This window comes from Bufo gargarizans, chromosome 8 (assembly GCF_014858855.1).
Source record: "Bufo gargarizans isolate SCDJY-AF-19 chromosome 8, ASM1485885v1, whole genome shotgun sequence".
NCBI classification, from domain to species: Eukaryota; Metazoa; Chordata; class Amphibia; order Anura; family Bufonidae; genus Bufo; species Bufo gargarizans.
The window spans coordinates 37,428,938-37,449,477 of record NC_058087.1 but is presented as its reverse complement, the minus strand read 5'-3'; the positions used below and the strand labels follow the sequence as shown (position 1 = coordinate 37,449,477).

The 20,540-nt window shown below is 43.0% G+C and overlaps 1 protein-coding gene across 1 annotated transcript in view; it reads right to left on the bottom strand.

The window, feature by feature from the left end:
- SLC25A12 (solute carrier family 25 member 12) overlaps positions 1-20,540 on the bottom strand; it is a 123,497-nt gene that overhangs the window by 75,583 nt on the left and 27,374 nt on the right. The window contains exons 3-5 of the mRNA XM_044303617.1: positions 14,334-14,476; positions 8,527-8,642; positions 762-901 (exon numbers count right to left, since the gene is read on the bottom strand). Of these exons, the coding sequence (XP_044159552.1) occupies positions 762-901; positions 8,527-8,642; positions 14,334-14,476 (399 nt within the window). The remainder of the gene's footprint in view (positions 1-761; positions 902-8,526; positions 8,643-14,333; positions 14,477-20,540) is intronic.

Sequence of the window (20,540 nt, the reverse complement as noted above, 5' to 3'; positions counted from 1 at the left end):
TACATGCAAATTAGCTCAATACATTTCTTAATAATACTACTAAGGCTACTTTCACACTCGCGTTTTGGGTGGATCCGTTCATGGATCTGCAAAAATGGATCCGTTACAATAATACAACTTCATGCATCCGTGAACGGTTCCTTTTTTTTTATTATCTGTAACACAGCCTAAGACGGATCCGTCATGAACTCTATTGAAAGTCAATGAGAGAGGGATCCATTTTCTATTGTTCCAGATTGTGTCAGAGAAAACGGATCCGTCCCCATTGACTTGCATTGTGTGCCAGGACGGATCCGTTTGGTTTAGTTTCGTCAAGTAGGCAGCGTTTTGGTGTCCGTCTCCAGAGCAGAATGGAGACTGATCGGAGGCAAACTGATGCATTCTGAACGGATGCTTTTGCATTCAGAATGCATTAGGGCAAAACTGATCTGTTTTGGACCGCTTGTGAGAGCCCCGAACGGATCTCACAAACTGAAAGCCAAAACGGGAGTCTGAAAGTAGTCTAAGACTTCAAATGATCTTCAAAGTAATTAAATGCTACCCTGCAACTTTGTTGCTGTAAAAACAAAGCTGTCAGTTTATTAACACATTTCAGAAAGAATAACAGAAGAACCGTACAATGCAGACTTAGGAGAAAAGATCATCCAGAAATACAAGTATTTATTAAAATAAATCCGTTGGGAGTGGAGACAGGTCCTGTAAGTGTGACGGTTGCTTCTTTATTAGCTCCATCGAATGATTCCCGTTGGGAAATATCTTACCTGTAAAAATTCTGTGAATTCCAAGTAGGAAAGATGCTTTTTCCGGTTGTGGCCAAAATGAAGTCTGATGAACTCGCAGTCCCAGTTAAATGGGATATGGTGATGGATGATGGTTTGTCCAAATATTTCCTTGACATTTTCTTTAAAAATAAATAAATAAATAAATAAGCAAATCCGATTTAGTCTTCACGGACATGAACAGATTGCATTGTAGAAAGCATTAACAGAATTACAGATGACCTCAAGTAATTATTTATGCAACTCACCACGTATAGGTATTAAAGTAGTTTCCACTCTTTAGATATTGATGACCTATCAGATAGGTGGGAATTTGACACCTAGGATCTCTACTGATCAGCTGTTTTGGCCAGCCTCCGGCACTAGAGACATAATAGCTGACTGCGTCGGAGGCAAAAGGCTCCATCCACTGTTGAGTGGCCGTGCCAGTGTACTCCAACTCCAGGAGGATAGATGATCAATAGCTAAAAAGGTGGACAACCCCTTTAATGGCAACAAGGGATTCGTGCCCAGCAGCCTTATTTTATGTATTCACAAAGCTAACCCTTATGATAAATCAATAATTCATAATATTATTCCGATTACAGACTATTTGAAGAGTGTAAAGCCCAAACTGTATTAATCAAATCATGATTGCCAAGTTTAAAGGGCCCGAGGCTCATAGGGTCTCTAAAACGCCTTCTAGAGAATTAATGCTTTCTTCGTTTTAATAAGCCCAAGCTGGTGGTCTGTATTTGGTGGTGGGGTGGGGGGGAATAGTCAAATCGGATGGTGGCTGAGCAGATGTGGAAACACAGAGTCAGCATTCTAACAATCATGGGGGTACCGTTGGCAGAGCCCCCACTGAGCTAACATTTTTTCATCTGTAGTACCGTGCAGAAATGTTAGGCAGATGTGGAAAAAATGCTACAAAGTAATAATGCTAAAAAAAAAAAAAATTGTATATTAGATACTTCTGTCTCTTCATGTAATCCCAGAGAGACCATATGATGTTGAGATCAGGGCTCTGAGGTGGCCATATCGTCACTTCCAGGAATCTCTGTTCTTCTTTACGCTGAAGTTAGTTCTTAGGCCTCTTCCACACTACCGTGTTTTTTTTTCCGTTTTGCAGGCCATATACAGAACCATTCATTTTAATGGTTCCGCAAAAAAAAAAAACTGAATGTACTCCGTATGCATTCCGTTTCCGTATTTCCGTTTAGTTGAAAGATAGAACATGTCCTATTATTGCCCGAAAATCACGTTCCGTGGCTCCATTCAAGTCAATGGGTCCGCAGAAAAAGGAACACATACGGAAATGCATCCGTATGTCTTCCGTATCCGTTCCGTTTTTGCTGAACCATCCATTGAAGATGTTATGCCCAGCCCAATTTTTCTATTTAATTACTATATACTGTATATGCCATGCGGAAAACCGGAACGGAAACAAAAAAGACGGAACGGATCCGTGAAAAACGGACCGCAAAACACTGAAATAGCCATACGGTAGTGTGAAAGAGGCCTTAATGACATTGGCTGTATGTTTGGGCTCGTTGTCCTGCTGCAGAATACATTTGGAGCAAATTAGATGCCTTCCTGATGTTCCTGCATGATGGATAAGTATCTGCCTGTATTTCTCAGCATTAGGACACCATTAATCCTGACCAAATCCCCAACTCCATTTCTAGAAATGCGTCCCCAAACTTGCAAGGAACCTCCCCCATGCTTTACTATTGCATGCAGAAATTCACCATTGTGCCGCTCTCCAGACCTCCGGAGAACAAACTTCTGTTACTGCCAAATGTTGACTCGTCGGTCCAGAGCACCTGATGTTATTTTTCTGCACCCCAGTTCCTACGTTTTTGTGCATAGTAGAGTCGGCTTGCCTTGTTTCCATGTGGAAGGTATGTTTTCTTCCATGAAGACCACTTCTGGCCAGACTTCTCTGAACAGTAGATGGCTGTACATTGGTCCCACCGGTTTCTGCCAGTTCTGAGGGGATGGTCTTGTCTTTCATCTGCTGCACTAAGTTTTCAGCAAGTAAAGTTGGGAATTTGGTCAGGATTAATGGTGTCCTAATGAAAAATACAGGCAAATACTTTTCTATCTGATTGGCTCCAAATTCATTCTGCAGCAGGACATCGACCCAAAACATACAGGTAATGGCAGTAAAGGGGGTTCTCCAGGCTTTTAATATCAGATAGGTCATCAATATCAGATTGGCGAGCTTCTGACAATCGGCACCCCCACCGATCAGCTATATGAAGGGAAGGCACGAGCCGTGCATGCGTGCCATCTCTCTTCCTGCTCGCCATAGACATAGCAGCAGTAAGCAGAGAGGAGACAGCAAACACGCACAGCGCATGTTTTCCCTTCATACAGCTGTTCGGCAGGGGTGCTGGGTGTCGGACGCCCGCCAATCTGATATTGATAAACTATCCTGAGGATAGGTCATCAATATTAAAAGCCTGGAGAAGCCCTTTAATAAATATATTCAGTGTAAAGAAAAACAAGGCGTACCGTGAGTGATGACAGGGCCCCCACAGAGCCCTGATCTCAACATCATCCAGTCTGTGGGGGTTAGAGACAAAAGGATTTGAGGAAGCCTACATTCACAGAAGATCTGTAGTTAGTTATCCAAGACGTTTGGAACAACCCCCTGCCAAGTTCATTCAAAATCTGTGTGCAGTGTACCTAGAAGTACTGATACTGAAGGCAAAGGGCAGTCACACCAAATATTGAAAGCCTTAAAAAAGCGCAACAAGCGTGAAACGGCTGTTGCCTCCTAGCTGTGTTTTGCCCGCATGACGCTGACTTTTTTATGTAAATAAAGCTGCAAAGAGTATTTTTTGGGCGAGTGACGCATTCTTTTTTCTTTTCTCTCCTTTGTTGCAAATACTACTTGTTTTTCATGCTGAGCACCACAACTCACATTCGATCAGTGCAGCACCAAACTGAATCCCACACCTACAGCAGTGCCGACCGTATCCTCTACATATTACTACATTGATTTGATTTAGATTTCTCTGGTTCCAGTCACTTAGCATTTTGTAAAATTGATAAAAATAAATTAACACTTCAATTTTTCAAAACATTCTTACATTTTATTTTCCACACCTGCCTAAACTTTTGCACAGTACTGTATCTTGTGGATAGGTGGTAAATGTAAGTAATCATACAGCATTGACTGAATGCAGTTGCTTAAAAAAATTAAGATCTCGGCTCAGAGTCTTGAATTTGAATCTTGTTTTTTAGGCTCTAAATCTTTGAGGTTAAATATTAGACTGGCCCTTTAAAAAACAAAGATGATCAGTACGACCATGTAAATGACAATTACAGTTAGGCCTCCCTCACACACAGTTTTTTTCTGCTTCAAAAAATGCCACGAATTTAAAGCAATTAGTTATTGAGTTTTTAGAGGTGGGTTTTTTGTAACTTTTTTATGCATGATATTTTAACCTGCATTTTTTTCCTGGTGTTTTTCAAGTTATATAAAAGGTGGTTTTGGGTAAAATATCAGACGAACACGCCATACATAAGAATCCTGAATAAAAAATAAAAACACACACACCAAAAGGGCCAGATAAACATCACAAAAAAGCATCTTTATATCTAATATTTCACTATAGACTTTCAGCTAACATTGGGCTGCAGTGTTTTTCTGGCCAAAAAAAGCAAAACATATTCTGTGTGTGAAGCCACTCTTACACAGTTTACAAATTAATATTTTGTATTATTCTCATCCCAGCCAAAAATTAAGTGCTAATTAAAAAAAGTTAAATTGAACGGAAGTTATTGGATATTCTTTAGGTTTGGTTGGTTTCCATACCACACTCAGTCACAACCATAGGTCAATGTATAAGATGGAGTAGTCATGTGAGAGCCCGGGGTTGGGTGCAGTTTGGATGGTCTGTGCCAGACAAACAAATAAAACAACAATACAATGACAACAATGTTTCAGCAGGATAAATAATAAACATATGATCAGCACCGCCATAAAGAAGCAGGTGCTGCAGGCACAGGTCATCTGACAACCTCTGACCTTATCAGGTCAAATGACAAGATCCTCATTATGGGTCACAGCAGAGATTAGCTGACATATCGGGGTTCTTGAACTGGCGGATCCAGCCTGTCCAGTCACACCAGCAGTGGGAGGCCATGGCTGTTCGCAGCTTCTCCAGTGACAGTCAGCCTCTATTTTTTATTTATTTTTTGGTTATGGTAAAGGCAACCCCCGTAAACTGCATTAAATACTACCTCTGGGGTCAGGAGCTTGAACCCATCTCAATACCAGTGGCCATAAGAGCAAGTGATGATGTGGCCATAGGAATGAATAAGACTACAATGCCCAGATTTATCAAAACTAGTGAAAAGGAAAAGTGGCTTAAAGTCGCACATAACAACCAATCAGATTCCACCTTTTATTTTTCAGAACGCCTTCAGAAAATGAAATGTGGAATCTGATTGGTTGCTAGGGGCAAGTAAGCCAGTTTTCCTTTGCACCAGTTTTGATAAATTCCCCCCACAGACTGTCTTCTTCTGTGGCAAAACCAGAGGAACATTTTAAAGTGTAACTGTCATATTTTTTTTATTTGCTAGTTTATTAGAGCTAGGCATGTATACCTGAGTTAGTCTGTCAATGATTGCCAAAACATCTGTAATTACCTTATAATAACAGCTTTCATTAAAGAGGACCTGTCACCGCTCCTGCCATGACTGTTTTAATAGCTTCATGCATTCCCCATGTAACAACAATTCTGGAACATCTATTCTTATGACTTTATGTTGTACCGTTTCTTTATTATTTCTACCTAGAAGTTATGAATGAATTGCTAGCAGTCTGCAGTAAGGGTACAGAGGGGAGGTAACCAGTTGGGGGTGTGTCCCTGCACAGTCTGACAATGGCAGCGCTGATTGGATAGTGCGTCTGTTCAGATACACACCTCCAACTGGTTACCTCCCTTCTGTACCCTTACTGAAGGCTAATAGCAATTCATTCATAACTTCTAGTAGAAATAATAAAGGAATGGCACAACATAGAGACATAAGAATAGATGTTCCAGAATTGTTGTTACATGGGGAATGCATGAAGCTATTAAAACAGACATGGCAGGAGCGGTGAAAGGTCCTCTTTAATGTCTGCTGTCCCTTTCCACTAGTTCCTTAAAAGACCGTTGCTATGGCTTGTCTGTCTCCGGCTAAGAAGATAGGAAGACAGAGGGGCTGGTGCTTCACACTGCATGCCTGCATTAGGCTTCAGAGTGAGGAGGCGTGTCTCTTAGTAATCCAATCTGATTGGCTGGCAGGGAGCTGCTGGCTACAGCAAGTGTGTATGAGAAGTGAGGGAAAGGAGTTTTGTCCTCAGAGAACTGGCAGAGCAGCCATCTTGAGAAGATCCTCATAATGTAAGAATAAAAACAGCCGTAAGTAAAAAGGGAAAACTCAAGGAAAACAGTGGTATGTGAATAAACTGCAGCAGCAGTAACATGCAACAAATTATTTTTTGATGAAAACATGACAGTTACACTTTAAGTATAAGTGCTTGTGCAATGCCAGGCGCTTGAATTCTATGAACTATATTTGCCATACTGATCACTTGCAGATCAGAACTATTCGGTGAAACACAGAAAAATACAGTGGCATCCTTTCACCATACAGTTCCATTGTATAAAAATGGTGATGGTTCCTTTTTTATCATTTCTTTTGTAACGTATATGTCAAGCGGAGGCATAAAACATGATGTGAACCCAGTCTTAAAAACACAGTTGCAGTAAGTGTTAACTTGACCTTGTTCAATGGCTTATGGTAACTGCACACGGTGCAGTTTGTATGCAGAAAAACACCATGAAATCCGCACCAAAGCTGCATAAAAATTGCACATAGATCCGCACTATTTATTGTGGTTTTGTTGTGTTTTTTGTGCGGTTTTCATCTGGCTTTCGGTGCGGATTTTCTGTTTGTGTTAACAACCTCATTAAAGTCTATGGGGAAACCACCATATATTATAAATTTTACAATCCACAGGGCAGTTCACTTTCTGCACAGAAGAAAAAGCAAAGTGCACATGAGATTGGTCTACTTTGCAGGTGCTGTATTACACTGACGTTTTTCTGCATGAGAATCTGCGTGGAAAAAGAAATCCGCATTGTGTGCAGGTAGCCTTAAGGCGAACCTGTCAGATCCCTTATGCTGGGAATAGTGACAGACAAGGGTCACTGTACAGCCAGCGGCTAGCGCAGCAGCAAGTAGTCAGTAATGTAATTAGGATATGCGGGCTTAAAGCGGTTTCTAATGTACCTGATCGGAGGGGGTCCAACACTCGGGACCCCCACTGATCAGCTCTTTGAGAAGGCAGCGGCGCTCCAGTGAGCACCGCTACCGTCTCCGTTCTCACCGAGTACAGAGCCTGTGCTTGGTATCGCGCTCAGCCCCATTCACTTCAGTATTAAAATCTCGGAAAACCCCTTTAACCCCGCTAATTAACAGGTTTCTCTGTATTATATGGAGAAAACGTCAATCAGTGGCTGGAGGAAGGTGGGGCCAAGTCTGCATATAATGAATACACTGGACTCACACCGGACTACTTGATGGACGAGTTCTGAAAATTTTAAACTTGCGAGTACTGAAAAGCTACTTTCTGGTAACTCCTAAAACTGAGTGCTGAAATCAGGAGGTCTGTCACTATACTACACTATGCTGTCCCTAGAGAGGGCAGCACAAGGGACCTGACAGGTTCCCTTTAAGCGTCAATGGAAAGTTTGCAGAAACAGAATATATAATTTAGGTGTCAAGTTAAAGTTTGCTACATCTTTATATTATCTGAAATAAATGTGTGTGTATAATGTTAAAAAACATATTAGGCAAGTAGAAGCGTCCTCTCGCTCAACAGGACTTTATGCAGAGGGAAAAGTCTAGGTCTATATTTAGCTGCATCTCACTAGGTCCTTCTAGGATGCGGGGTAGATGGTACTTCAATTTCACACATCAGCGTCAGGTGGTATAGAAAGTGGCACTGGCTGTAAAACCCACAGAGCAAAATCATTGGGTTGGCAGAGAGGAGCCCATGGGCACTCCTTGTCCGGCCTACAGCTCTATGTTATTACCCAGCACCCAGTCAGAGGCACATGCTGCTCCTGGTAGAGAGATCTCATGTGAAGATGTTTCTCCCTGGCTTCACCTCCTTCAAATAAATAAATCATTGACCCATAATGCCCCTCAGAGTCTACATGTCCTACTCTGGAAAAAAAATACAGATAAAGCAGAGCTGAACTTGTCGTTTAACTCTTTAGGCCTCCAATACTTTTGCATATGGCTAAAGGCCCCTTTACACAGTCCAATGCAATTGTCGGGAAGGAATTCTCTGCTCGTCTGTCCCCATACAGAATTATTGTTTGCCGGAAGCAAAGGCGGCTTAGATGGCATGATCCGCTGGCGGCAAACATTGATTTTAGTGACTGCAGCAAAGTTCCTCAGGTAATCAGTGACACCTTTGTGTCCATATGAACGCTCATTAGCGTTAATCTGCCCAAATATCAGGCAGTGTAAAAGATCCTTTACGCTCCACATTATAATTACGAGCAGCCTTGTCTGCAGTCCGGTGTAAAAGCACAGATAACACATCATGATATCACCACTGTGCCTCTGCAGAACACAGCTCTGCTGCATCTGTGTAGGCCCATTTCTTTCCCTATGTGAAACGCACTTCCCCTAATACACTTAAAAGCCAGTTTCTTTGTGTTGGTTGACTTCACCGTTGATGTATTCTTACCGAATGTTACCTCTCCAGAGCCGCTCTTATCAAATAACTGATAAGCCACAATGAACATAGCATCAGGGGCACACAACACCGACTCGAATGCCAGAAACTCTTGGAAAGAGATCAACCTATGGATAACAAAATAAATGCACTTTGTCAGAGGAGCGGGAGCAGGCAGCAGAGTTCTCGAGTTAACAAAGTGGTACATTCTGTAAACATTTACTGCGTTATTATCTCGCTGGCAATCTCAGCACTTGTTCACTTCTTACTTAATGCATACTGCAGCGTGTTATCTTGTGTCAAACCCTGCGCGTGTTGACAGAGATTTAGGCAGATGGGAGTTCTGAGCACGGGAAGCAGACGGGCTGAAAGGCTAATGTACCGCTCAGGTAACACAGTCTTTCTATTTCCGATTTACATTTTGGTAGTGAGCCTATCTGATGGCAATGACCGCAGCTTGGAACACTGATGGCTTTGTGATGGCCCTTCAAAAGGACGGACTGATTTTAGGTTTGTCAATAGTGGGATAGAAGAAAGAACAAACAGATTTAGTTAAATTTCTGTAATCGGGACACGTTTTAGCAAGTACAATTTCAGTTTGAAAGAGGACCTATAATCTCTCCTCCCATGTAATAACAATTCAGGAGCATCTATGCCTATGACTCTGTGTTGTACCATTCCTTTATTATTCCTGCTAGAAACTATGAATTAATTACTAACAGTTTGCAATAAAGGTCCAAGAGGAGTGTGACCAGTTGGGGGATGTGTCCCTGAACAGACTGACATCATCCAATCAGTAAATCAAGTAAATGGCTGGCTCACAGAAATTTGCATATGTTTTTACTAATTTAGCATACATACGGTACATAACAATAAAATAACCGCATTTAAATGGGCCATGATCATAGGATTATTATTGGGTGTATGAAGTTTAGGGGTTTTTATTTGTATTTTATTGTTATATATGTATGATAAATTAGTAAAAACATATGCAAATTTCTGTGAGCCAGTCATTTAGTTGATTATCACTAATTGGTGGTTAGTGGGTAACTGGTGAGCATCCTTGACTTTGGATAATTAACAAATCAGTGTTGCCAGTGCAGGGACACCCCCCCTTTTGGTAACACCCATCTGGACCTTCATTGCAGACGGACGTGTCAGGAGAAGCGACAGGTCCTCTTTAAAAAACAGTAAGTAAAGATGGATTTCGCAGAACGTGCTCTCTTCATACACCAACCTTTCTAATTAGTCAGAGCAATTACAAATATGTAAAACTACATGAACAGTTCAGTGCCCAAGGATTACGCCCCAAGAATTTTTCAAATTTAGGATGATGGTTACATTTTTTATTTTTTTTTCAAATGTTGAACAGACAAAAGGAAACCTGAGCAGAAAAACATTTGGACAATTTGCAGCTTTTGATGGTTGTATTGGCCTTTGTCTGATGTACATGAATGAACTTTCATTGATTAGATGAGGAAGCAATGATTGTTGCTTATTTATTATCTCTTGCTTATATAGCACCAACATATGCCATAGCATTATCCAGATCATGTCAATCCCTGTCACCAGTAGGGCTCACAATGTACCAGTAATCTCTAAAGGCCCCTTTACATGGCAATTCATTTTTGTAAGAAAGCGTTTCTTCCTGACAATCGCCTGCTCGATTAGCTTTGCGATTGAATTATAGAAACATAGAAACATAGAAACATAGAATGTGTCGGCAGATAAGAACCATTTGGCCCATCTAGTCTGCCCAATATATCTGAATCCTATGAATAGTCCCTGGCCCTATCTTATATGAAGGATAGCCTTATGCCTATCCCATGCATGCTTAAACTCCTCCACTGTATTTGCCGCTACCACTTCTGCAGGAAGGCTATTCCATGCATCCACTACTCTCTCAGTAAAGTAATACTTCCTTATATTACTTTTAAACCTTTGCCCCTCTAATTTAAAACTGTGTCCTCTTGTGGTAGTTTTTCTTCTTTTAAATATGCTCTCCTCCTTTACCGAGTTGATTCCCTTTATGTATTTAAAAGTTTCTATCATATCCCCTCGGTCTCTTCTTTCTTCCAAGCTATACATATTAAGGTCTTTTAACCTTTCCTGGTAAGTTTTATCCTGCAATCCATGGACCAGTTTAGGGTAATCTGCGGCACCTTTACACAGGCAGATCATCGCTAACAAGTGTCCGTACTAATACTTGATAGCGATGATAAGACTGAACATCGAGCAGAGTTAAAGGGTTCACAGCAGCACTTCAATTTCCACTGTTCTGCCCCATTTTAGGGAGCAGTCAAATGATGGTAACAAATAGCACTCAGTAGACCCTATTGACTACAATGGAATCCGTTGGGTTTTCATTAGAAAACCCAGAATTTTAGCGGACAAAACCATCAAAGCACGCTGGTCTATTTGATCGCTATTTTTGATGAAATCTGCAATGGAGGCCCCTAACAGAGCTTCCAATGCAGATGTAAACATAGCGTTAGATGCACATAAGAACATAACCTGCCGCGTCTGAAGGTGCTCTTACTTTTTTGTAGTGTTTGAGGAAACTCACACAAACATGAGAAGAACATACAATTCCCACGTAGATATTGTCCTTAGTTAGAACTGAACCCGTGTTGCCCATTTGCAGTTGATCGGGTCAGACTGTCGGACCCAAGGCATTCATGAAAACAAAACACAGATAGGTCTATCTGTGTATGGGTCTGTGAGCAGAAGGAACAAGAGAATATGGATGGGATCCTTAAAGGTTTTTTTCACATCAGCAAATGCCATTTATCATGTAGAGCAGGCATCCTCAAACTGCGGCCCTCCAGCTGTTGCAAAACTACAATCCCAGCATGCCCGAACAGCATACAGGTATCAGCCTACAGCAGGGCATTGTGGGAGTTGTAGTTTTACAACAACTGGAGGGCCGCAGTTTGAGGATGCCTGATGTAGGGAAAGTTAAAAGGGGTTATCCAAGACTATAAAATGCTCCCCCATACGCCGGGCCCCTCACTCTGAATCTACTTACCTGGCTCCCTGCGACGCTCCTTTTCCCCGCACCGCTGCTGCTGCTTTTCTCCAACGCGAATGAAAACATACGGTGTTGGGGGGGAGGTAGGGGGCGCGGGGTAGCAGCCAATGGCAGGCGGTGACGAGCATCCTTAGCGTCACCCGTGAGGTGCGGGGACCAGGAGAGGCGCAAGTATATTACCTGTTTAGTATTAGATAACCCCTCTAATACAAGGCACTTAACATATTGTGATTGTCTATACTGATTCCTTCGCTGGCTTGATTCATTTTTCTATCATATTAGACACTGCTCCTTCCCATGGTTATGACCACCCTACAATCCATCGGCGGTGGTCGTGCTTGCACACTATAGGAAAAATTGCTATGAGTTTACATAGGCCGGTGCTTTTTCCTACAGTGTGCATGCACAACCACTGCTGCTGGATTGTAGGGTGGTAGAAACCCCTGGATACAAGCAGTGTATAATGTAATGGAAAAAATGAATAAAGCCAGCAAAAGAGGCAATATGGACAATCACAATACATTAGTGTGAGGAATATGGATTAATATTTACTGTCAGCCATGTCCTCACACCCCCCATTTGCTGACAGACAGCAGAGGTAGGGATTTCCCTGCTTCAAAGCCCCCAGCCCTGATTGCAATTTGATGCACCTCTTGGCATGACTCAGTGTACATGCAAAATAAGTTTACACCCCCCATGTGCTGACAGATTGCAGAGGTAAGGAACTCCACAGGAGGGCCCTGCTTCAAGGAAAAGTTCACACCTCCATGCACCAGTTTGGAGCCAGCTGAATCTTGCAGGAAACCCCCCCCCCCAGCAGGGGGTATCTGCTCTTGTCTGGTTCAATGAGATTTCCTAGACATATTGGCACCTACCTCTCATAAGGAATTATGAATCACCTGGCCATCGCAGGCGCAAACCGGATACATATTTGTGTCCCGGTGGCCACGAGGTACGGTCCCATGGTCTTACTCGTACCCAGTCGGGGTAGGGAGATACCCATATCTCCCCATAGAAGCCACCTACCGGTACCAGGTTTGGGCTCTACTTGTAGCCGGAACCCAGGCAGGTCAATTAGTCCCAGAACCATCTCCCTGTGACCCTCTGGTCTGGAGCTATGACCCCTAAAGGGTTTTGTGGGTCATTCACCGTCAGCCCAGAAGAGGGGGAGTTGACCCCTCCCTGAGGCAGGGAGGGGATGGGCCAGCTACAGGTTAAAAGCCTGGTGCCAGCAAGTAGGCGGCGTCTTTTCTCTGAAGAGGGGTCACATCCTACACATGTGTTTAGAGGGACCCAGGAAACAGCAGGAGATCACAGCCCCTCGTGTGGCCTCCGGCTCAGGACATCCCAAGGAACTTTCATCATACTTGGTAACTTACTTTCACACTGCTTAATCCTATTGTACCCATATAATCTGTATCTGTAATCTCAGACCACTGTATATATTGTCTGTGTATATTGTGTCACATCTAGTGTGCTCTTACAGCGATTAAATCTATAATTTAATCTTGTGCTGTCTTGTATCTCGATCACGAATCCCCACGTCCGTGTTTTGGCCTAGTTATAAGCTACCGCGGGTTGGTTTCTGACCCTATATAATCCCGTTAGCGGACCGGGCTTATATCAAACGAGAAACTGGTGGCAGTTACCCGGGCTGAGTGTGGGCTGTTTTCACTGCGGCAGTGAAAAGGCCCTTCCAGCTTGTTGCCTCTCTGTGCCCGCGTGGACAGGAGGTGTGTGTGTAAACTATACCAGCCTGACCTTACGTGCTCCTCTGGAGGGCGTAACTTCACGTTTTTGGAAAAACCCCGTGATCATACCAGGTCTCGTGAGCTCGACGTGGTTGACGTCAGCGGACACGAGGGGTGGTATTCATCACAATTAGTAAGTGCCTTGTATTAACTTTCGCTACATGATAAATACCATTTGCTGAAGCGAGACATCCCCTTTAATATAGTCAGCGCCATAGCTTAAAATTTGTGGATGATAAAACTGCACATTTACCAATGAATGGCATTTAATACACCAGTCTTGTTAAAAAGGCTTTCACACTCGCGTTTGATGCGGATCAGTCATGGATCTGCACAAACGCATCCGTTCAGAACGGATCCGTTTGTATTATCTTTAACATAGCCAAGACGGATCAGTCTTGAACACTATTGAAAGTCAATGAAGGACGGATCAGTTTTCTATTGTGCCAGATTGTGTCAGTGAAAACAGATCCGTCCCCATTGACTTACATTGTGTGTCAGAACGGATCCATTTGACTTAGTTTCGTCAGACGGACACCAAAACGCTGCAGGCAGTGTTCTGGTGTCCGCCTCCAAAGCGGAATGGAGGCGGAACGGAGCCAAACTGATGCATTCTGAGCGGATCCTTTTCCATTCAGAATGCATTAGGGCAAAACTGATCCGTTTTGGACCGCCTGTGAGATCGCTGAATGGATCTCACAAACAGAAAACAAAAGTGTGAAAGTAGCCCAAGATGTGGCAATGCCTCCGAGATAGATTTGTTATCATTTACTCCCCTCCGGGGGGTATATTTGCGATGTGCATTCCTGTACACTAAGGAATGCTCACAGGGTTGGCATGGAAAGACTGACATTTTGTGAACATCTATTCACAACAGAAGACTTTGCACAAGATAGCGTGTTTCTGTCACTACTAAAATACTGTATTGTACAAGCAACATAAATCTGAAATGAAAAAGCAACAACATAATATAGACATAAAAAAAAAATAATAATACAGTATATATATATATATATATATATATTTATCAACCTTACCCATCTTTGGTCTGATCAGCAACACCTCCTAACAGCTCCACCGTCTTGGGATTGAAGTGAAGGTCCGTGTGCAGTCCAAGGTATCTCTGCACAAAGTCAGGTGAAGTCATGTAATGCTCCCCATCTTTCTCGACGCTGGCATACTGAGAACAATAGGAAACAACACACATGAATAATACATTACTGAAAGGGTCAGATTTCTCTGCAACGTGTGGATAAGATATTTCAGAAAGCTTCATGCATACAACTACATGTATGAAAGAAGCACAAGAAGAAATAAAAAGAAAGATGCATATGTTCCAGTTTGGTACTGGTATACAGTCTGTATTCCAGATGTAACGCTTGGATCCCCCACGGATGGACTCGAATCGGCTTACAGCACCACAGATTCTGATGGTGCTGTAGACTAAGTAGAACTGAATTGAGTCCAGTTGTCACATCCAGAATACAGACTATTGGATGCAGGAAAATTGTATACCTGTGAAAGGCTATGTACACCTTTGGGGTAAAAAATTTTTATTATTGCACTGTACACAGTTTGAGCTAAAAATGTTGAAGCCCTGTCTCTGTATAGCCTTGAGTTTCTCGCAAGATCTGAATTTTCACTCTGTTCCGTCAGGCAGCTCAGCTGATGGCTCCCTATTTCTGACCTTATAAACAAACACTCATTATAGCTTATAGTTATTATGTTACTGATAAGAATGTGGCTTTTAGTACTTTAGACATAAGGTTTATTAGAGGACTGGCACAAAGTGAATGTAAAAAGTACATTCACACAGCTAGATAAATGGTTAAAGAGGTTATCTGACTTCAGTAAATAGCATTTATCAAATAGAGAAAGTTAATACAAGGCACTTACTAATGTATTGTAATTGTCCACATTGCCTCCTTTCCTGGCTTGATTCATGTTTCCATCACATTATACATTGCTCGTTTCCATGGTTACGACCACCCTGCAATCCAGCAGCGGTGGTCGTGCTTGCACACTATTGGAAAAAGGCACCGGGCTGTCTGGTGGCTGGGACTGTGGGAGCGCACATAGGCCAGTGCTTCTTCCTATAGTGTGCAAGCATGACCACCGCTTCTGGATTGCAGGGTGGTCGTAACTAGGGATGAGCGAATTCACTTCGGATGAAATATCCAAAGTCAATTCACATAAAACTTTGTTCTAATGCTGTATGGAGCAGGAGTTCGAGCTCCATACAGTATTAGAATGTATTGGCTTCATATATTAATTTGTACTGTAAGAAACCATTTCCCAAACTCGGGTTCGGTTCCAAGTGGAAGCAATAACTTTGGCTCATCCGAGCTCCTGCTCCGTACAGTATTAGAACAAAGTTTTATGCGAATCGACTTCAAATTTTTTTTAGTCGTAACCATGAAACAAGCAGCGTGTAATGTGATGGAAAAATGAATCAAGCTAGCAATGGAAGCAACATGGATAACAACAATACATCAGTAAGGACCTTGTATTAACAATGTCATTTTCTGAAGTGAGACAACCAATTTCAGTTCCAAGAAATTACATCACAGATAAGAAAAGCTATATTAGAGAGTTCCATATCCGCGTTGCCGAAAAAACAAACAAAAAAAAAACAACGCAAATAAAAAAAAAAAAAACTCTTGATGCAGTATTCACGTGGATGGAAATTGTAGTGGCTGGCTGCCTGCCTGTGGATTAGTCTGCATGCAGATCCTGAAAATCCACAGAAGAAATCTAAGGGCTAGCCTTTTTTTTTTTTTACTGCAAATTCTCCATTGGATTTTTTTCAAAGGAAAAATCTGCCATGTGAATATAGCCTTACATTACCACATCTCTAACCCTCCAGGACAGGAGGACTTGGCGCTTATTTCCTCCAGTTCCTTTCCAGGATCTTTAAACCTACTGACTACCAAACCCAAATTACATCGATATTACATCAACGTTATAAGAAACCAATAAGTAGTAACAGTCTGAGAATTTTATTTGCGATAAGTACGGAGAGGCAAATATACTGTACAGTCAGCACGGTACTACAATGTACATGATCCTGACCTAGCCAAGGGACAGGGTCAGGGACATCTTTAATGATGAGCCACTGACCCTCCTGTCATGGATGCCAACACGAACGTGTGAAGAAACAAGCCTTACTTGACTACAATATTTCCAAGTTCAGTGGAAAAGTAAAAAAATACAACTTTTAATACCAAAAATAACAATCGAGAAAAAACAGTTTTCCACTATTTCACAAATATTACAACCTTAAAGTAATACATTGTAGTTGGTAAATTAAGGAATGTAGGCCCCACTCTAGAAACACCCCTAAACACCCATTTATAGATGGCTTACATAAGTCCTGCCCATTTTCATCCCGGGACAGCCCGATTTGCTGTGACCCTCTAAAAAATTTTGGACAGTCCTTGCAAATTTAGGAATGTTGGCAACTTTGGAAGTCTATGGATTCTTTCATACAGGTGGCCATGCTTCACCTTATGTAATAGAAACCATCTAAAAATGACCCCATTTTAGAAACTACACCCCTCAAAGTATTCAAAACTGATTTTACAAACTTTGTTAACCCTTTAGGTCTTCCACAAGACTTCATGGCAAATGGACATAAAATTAAAGAATTTTATTTGGTGGGCCGGGAAACCAGTACGAGCCCCAGGGCGGTTCGTACTAGGGTGGACCACAGGGTCCCCTGGCTCCGCCTGGTGGCGTCTCCGCCGCCTTGGGGGCTCATCGTCAGATGATGAGGAGGATGCGGATGACAAGAGGAACGTGGGGCCATCCTCATCCTCACTGGGGCTCTCGGAGTCTGAGGCAATCTGGGCGTATGCCTCCTCCACCGAGAACATCCGGCGGGCCATGGGTATGTGTGTGCGTGCGTGCAAACCTTTATTGTATGTGCATGTGTGTGTGTGGGGGCACGGGTGTTAGCTTACTAAAAAGTACGGGGGGGGGGGCAAGTGGCAGGGGGGTCTAGGGTCTCAAAGCTAAAAAATAATAAGTTTACATAAAGCGTTGTTGTTGTTGTTTTTTCCTAAAAAACTTTTCCCCTCTATCCCTGCCTAACGGTGCCTCTCCCTCACTGACCCTAACCTACCTGGAGGATGATGAGTGCCGATGGGGGGAATCGCAGGAGCCTGGTGAGGACGGTGCTGCACGGTGCAGGTGCTGAACAGGAAGAGGGGAGAGAGGAGCGCTGGAAGTTTGAATCTCCCGCCTCTCTCTCTCTGCACCAATCAGCAGTCTGGACAGCGGCATTCAGCACCAAGGCCAGAACCGCCTCTTCCAAATGCACGGACTGTAATTGGCGGTGTGTGATCACACCACCGATCAGTCTTTTTCCGGTTCATCGGGTCACCGGAGACCCGAATTGACCGAAAACGCAGCAAACCGCAGGTCTGAATTGACCTGCGGTTTTCTGCGATCGCCGATACGGGCATTGTGACAGGATGCCCGCTAAATGATTTTATTAACCCCCGCTGTGCCGCAATCGCATTTTAAACCCATGACGTACCGATACATCATGGGTCCTTAAAGAGGACCTTTCACTAGTTTACAAACTAAAAAATAACTATATCTGTGGGCAGAGCGGCGCCCAGGGGCCCCCCTGCACTTACTAGTATGTCTGGGCGCCGCTCCGTTCGCCCGGTATAGGCTCCGGTGTCTGCAGCTCCCTCTGTTGTACTGGGCAGAGTTTTTGTATTAGGCGTGTCCCTTGCTGCAGCGCTGGCCAATCGCATCGCACAGCTCATGGCTGGCTGGCTAGGCTATGAGCTGTGCGCTGTGATTGGCCAGCGCTTCAGCAAGGGACACGCCTCATACAAAAAAATCAGTCCAGTACAACAGAGGGAGCTGCAGACACCGGAGCCTATACCGGGCAAACGGAGCAGCGCCCAGACATACTAGCAAGTGCAGGGGGACCCCTGGGCGCCGCTCTGCCCACTGATATAGTTAGTTTTTAGTTTGTAAACTAGTAAAGGTCCTCTTTAAAGGACTCGGGGAAACATGCCGTACCGGTACGTCATGCGTCCCTAAGGGGTTAAAACCCGATTTAATAATACACATTCTCCGGTACAAAAGGCTTGGCAAATTGATTGTCCGGGAATTTCCCTCGAAGATTGGGATAATATATTGGCGAATTTAACTTTCATTTCTTATCATTTTAATCACGTTTTGGTTCAATTTAATATTTTACACCGAATCTATATCACACCTTTATGGCTTAATAAATGTGGTTTAAGGGATACTTCTAATTGTCCACGGTGTGATTTATCTGGGGCGGATCACTTGTATATGTTTTGGTCATGTATAGAGTTGAAACAATATTGGGGGGCAATTTATAATTTTATTGTCTGGGAATTTAAAGTTCAGATTCCGTTTACGGTGGAATGTTGGGTACTGAGTGACCTCACCAAGGTAGAATGTCCAAAAAATATAAAAGGATTCTTTTGAATAAAATAATGTTCTTGGCGAGACTTTTAATTGCTAGGGTTTGGTTTTCTCGAAATACTCCAAGTATTACTTCATGGGTTAACCTGGTTAATAAAATTAAGACATATGAAAACATTCTATATAAAGCAGAGAAATACTGAGGAAAAAAAAAAAAAAAAAAAATCGACAAAAATTTGGGGAGAATGGAAGTTTTAAGGTTTTCCTGCCTACACCCCCTCATTATCCCCCCCCTTTTTTGCTTATTGATGGGGGGGGACGGGAGACACATCACAAGGGAGAGGATTGGTTGGGTATGAACAGGGGGTTTGGGGTTTATTAGGGGAAAAAGAATATAATAATGTTTTGTTTTTGGTGAATTGTATTGTTTGAATTTCTAATAAAATTTTAAATAAAAAAAATAAATGATGATGAGTAGCATATCACACACAGAGTGAAAGGAGCAGGATTCTTCAGCAATATAGAGTATTTCAGGAGAGGAGTGTGCTGATCTTGTTGAAGATTGTGGACTAAGAGTTACAAGATGGAAAGAGCAGGGTCCCCAGCAGCACAGAGTATTTCTGGAGTGTGTCGGTTGTGTTGGAAAGGACAGACAGGATTACTGGTTCTCAAAAAGCTTAGAATCAAATGTTGAAAAATATATGGCATTAGAGGTGTGTGAGGACGCCATCACTATAGGACGGGTACGTCATCCAGAGCAGATTGTATATGTGGGCGACATACAGAATATAACCAGGAAACAGATTGAAGAATGGGGACAATTCGATCTGATAATTGGCGGCAGCTCTTGTAATGATTTATCTGTGGTTAACCCGCACAAGAAAGGACTTTATGGGGGCAGTGGACAACAGTTTTTTGACTTTTCACGATTACTCAATAAACTGTTGCCTAAGACAGGAGAGAATCAGCCAGTATTCTGGGTATTAGAGAACGTGGTTGCGATGGACAAAGCATTCCAAAAAACTATTTCTCCCCACCTGGAGACGAATTCTGTCAAGATTGATGCAAGTGCGGTATCGGCTGCTCATCGAGCCAGATACTTCTAGGGTAACCTGCCTGGCACGAACAGGCCTCTAGTAGCTACAGATAATGATAAGACAAAGCTTCAAGATTGCTTGGAGCCCGTAAGAGTCGCAAAGTTCATCAAGATTCAAACCATAACTACCAGCCCCTGGTCTCTTCGTCAGGGAAAACATCACGAGTTCCCAGTCATCATGGATGGGAAGGAGGACATCCAGTGGTGCATGGAGATGGAGAGGGTCTTTGGATTCCCCCCGCACTAACGGACGTCTCAGAAATGAACCGCTGCTCCCGACAGAAGTTCCTGGAAAGGTCATAGAGCGCCCTGGTCATCCGGCATCTATTCGCCCTGCTGAAGGGTTATTTTAAAAGTGTGTAGAAGCCACACGGGACCCCCACGCTGCAGATGTATCACGGAGACACCGGATTTTAGAATTATATTATTATATAAAGAAAAAAATGAAAAAATGAAGCCCCTTTATCACCCGGCTCCCAAGTGCGATCAGCTACATCATCATCATCATCATCGAGTACTGTCTGCATGTCACTGATGTCCTCCTCAACAGTCTCTGGGTCAGGAGCCTGACCGCTCGCAACACTAGCTCCCACGCCACTCTCCTCATCACTACTTGCCCGCCTAGTGGAGGAAGCGGCGGATGTCTCCTCCACATCTTGGCTTGCCAGTAGCTGCTGACTGTCTTCTAGCAGCTTGTCCCCACTGTATAGTGGAGCTGAGCCCACAACATACA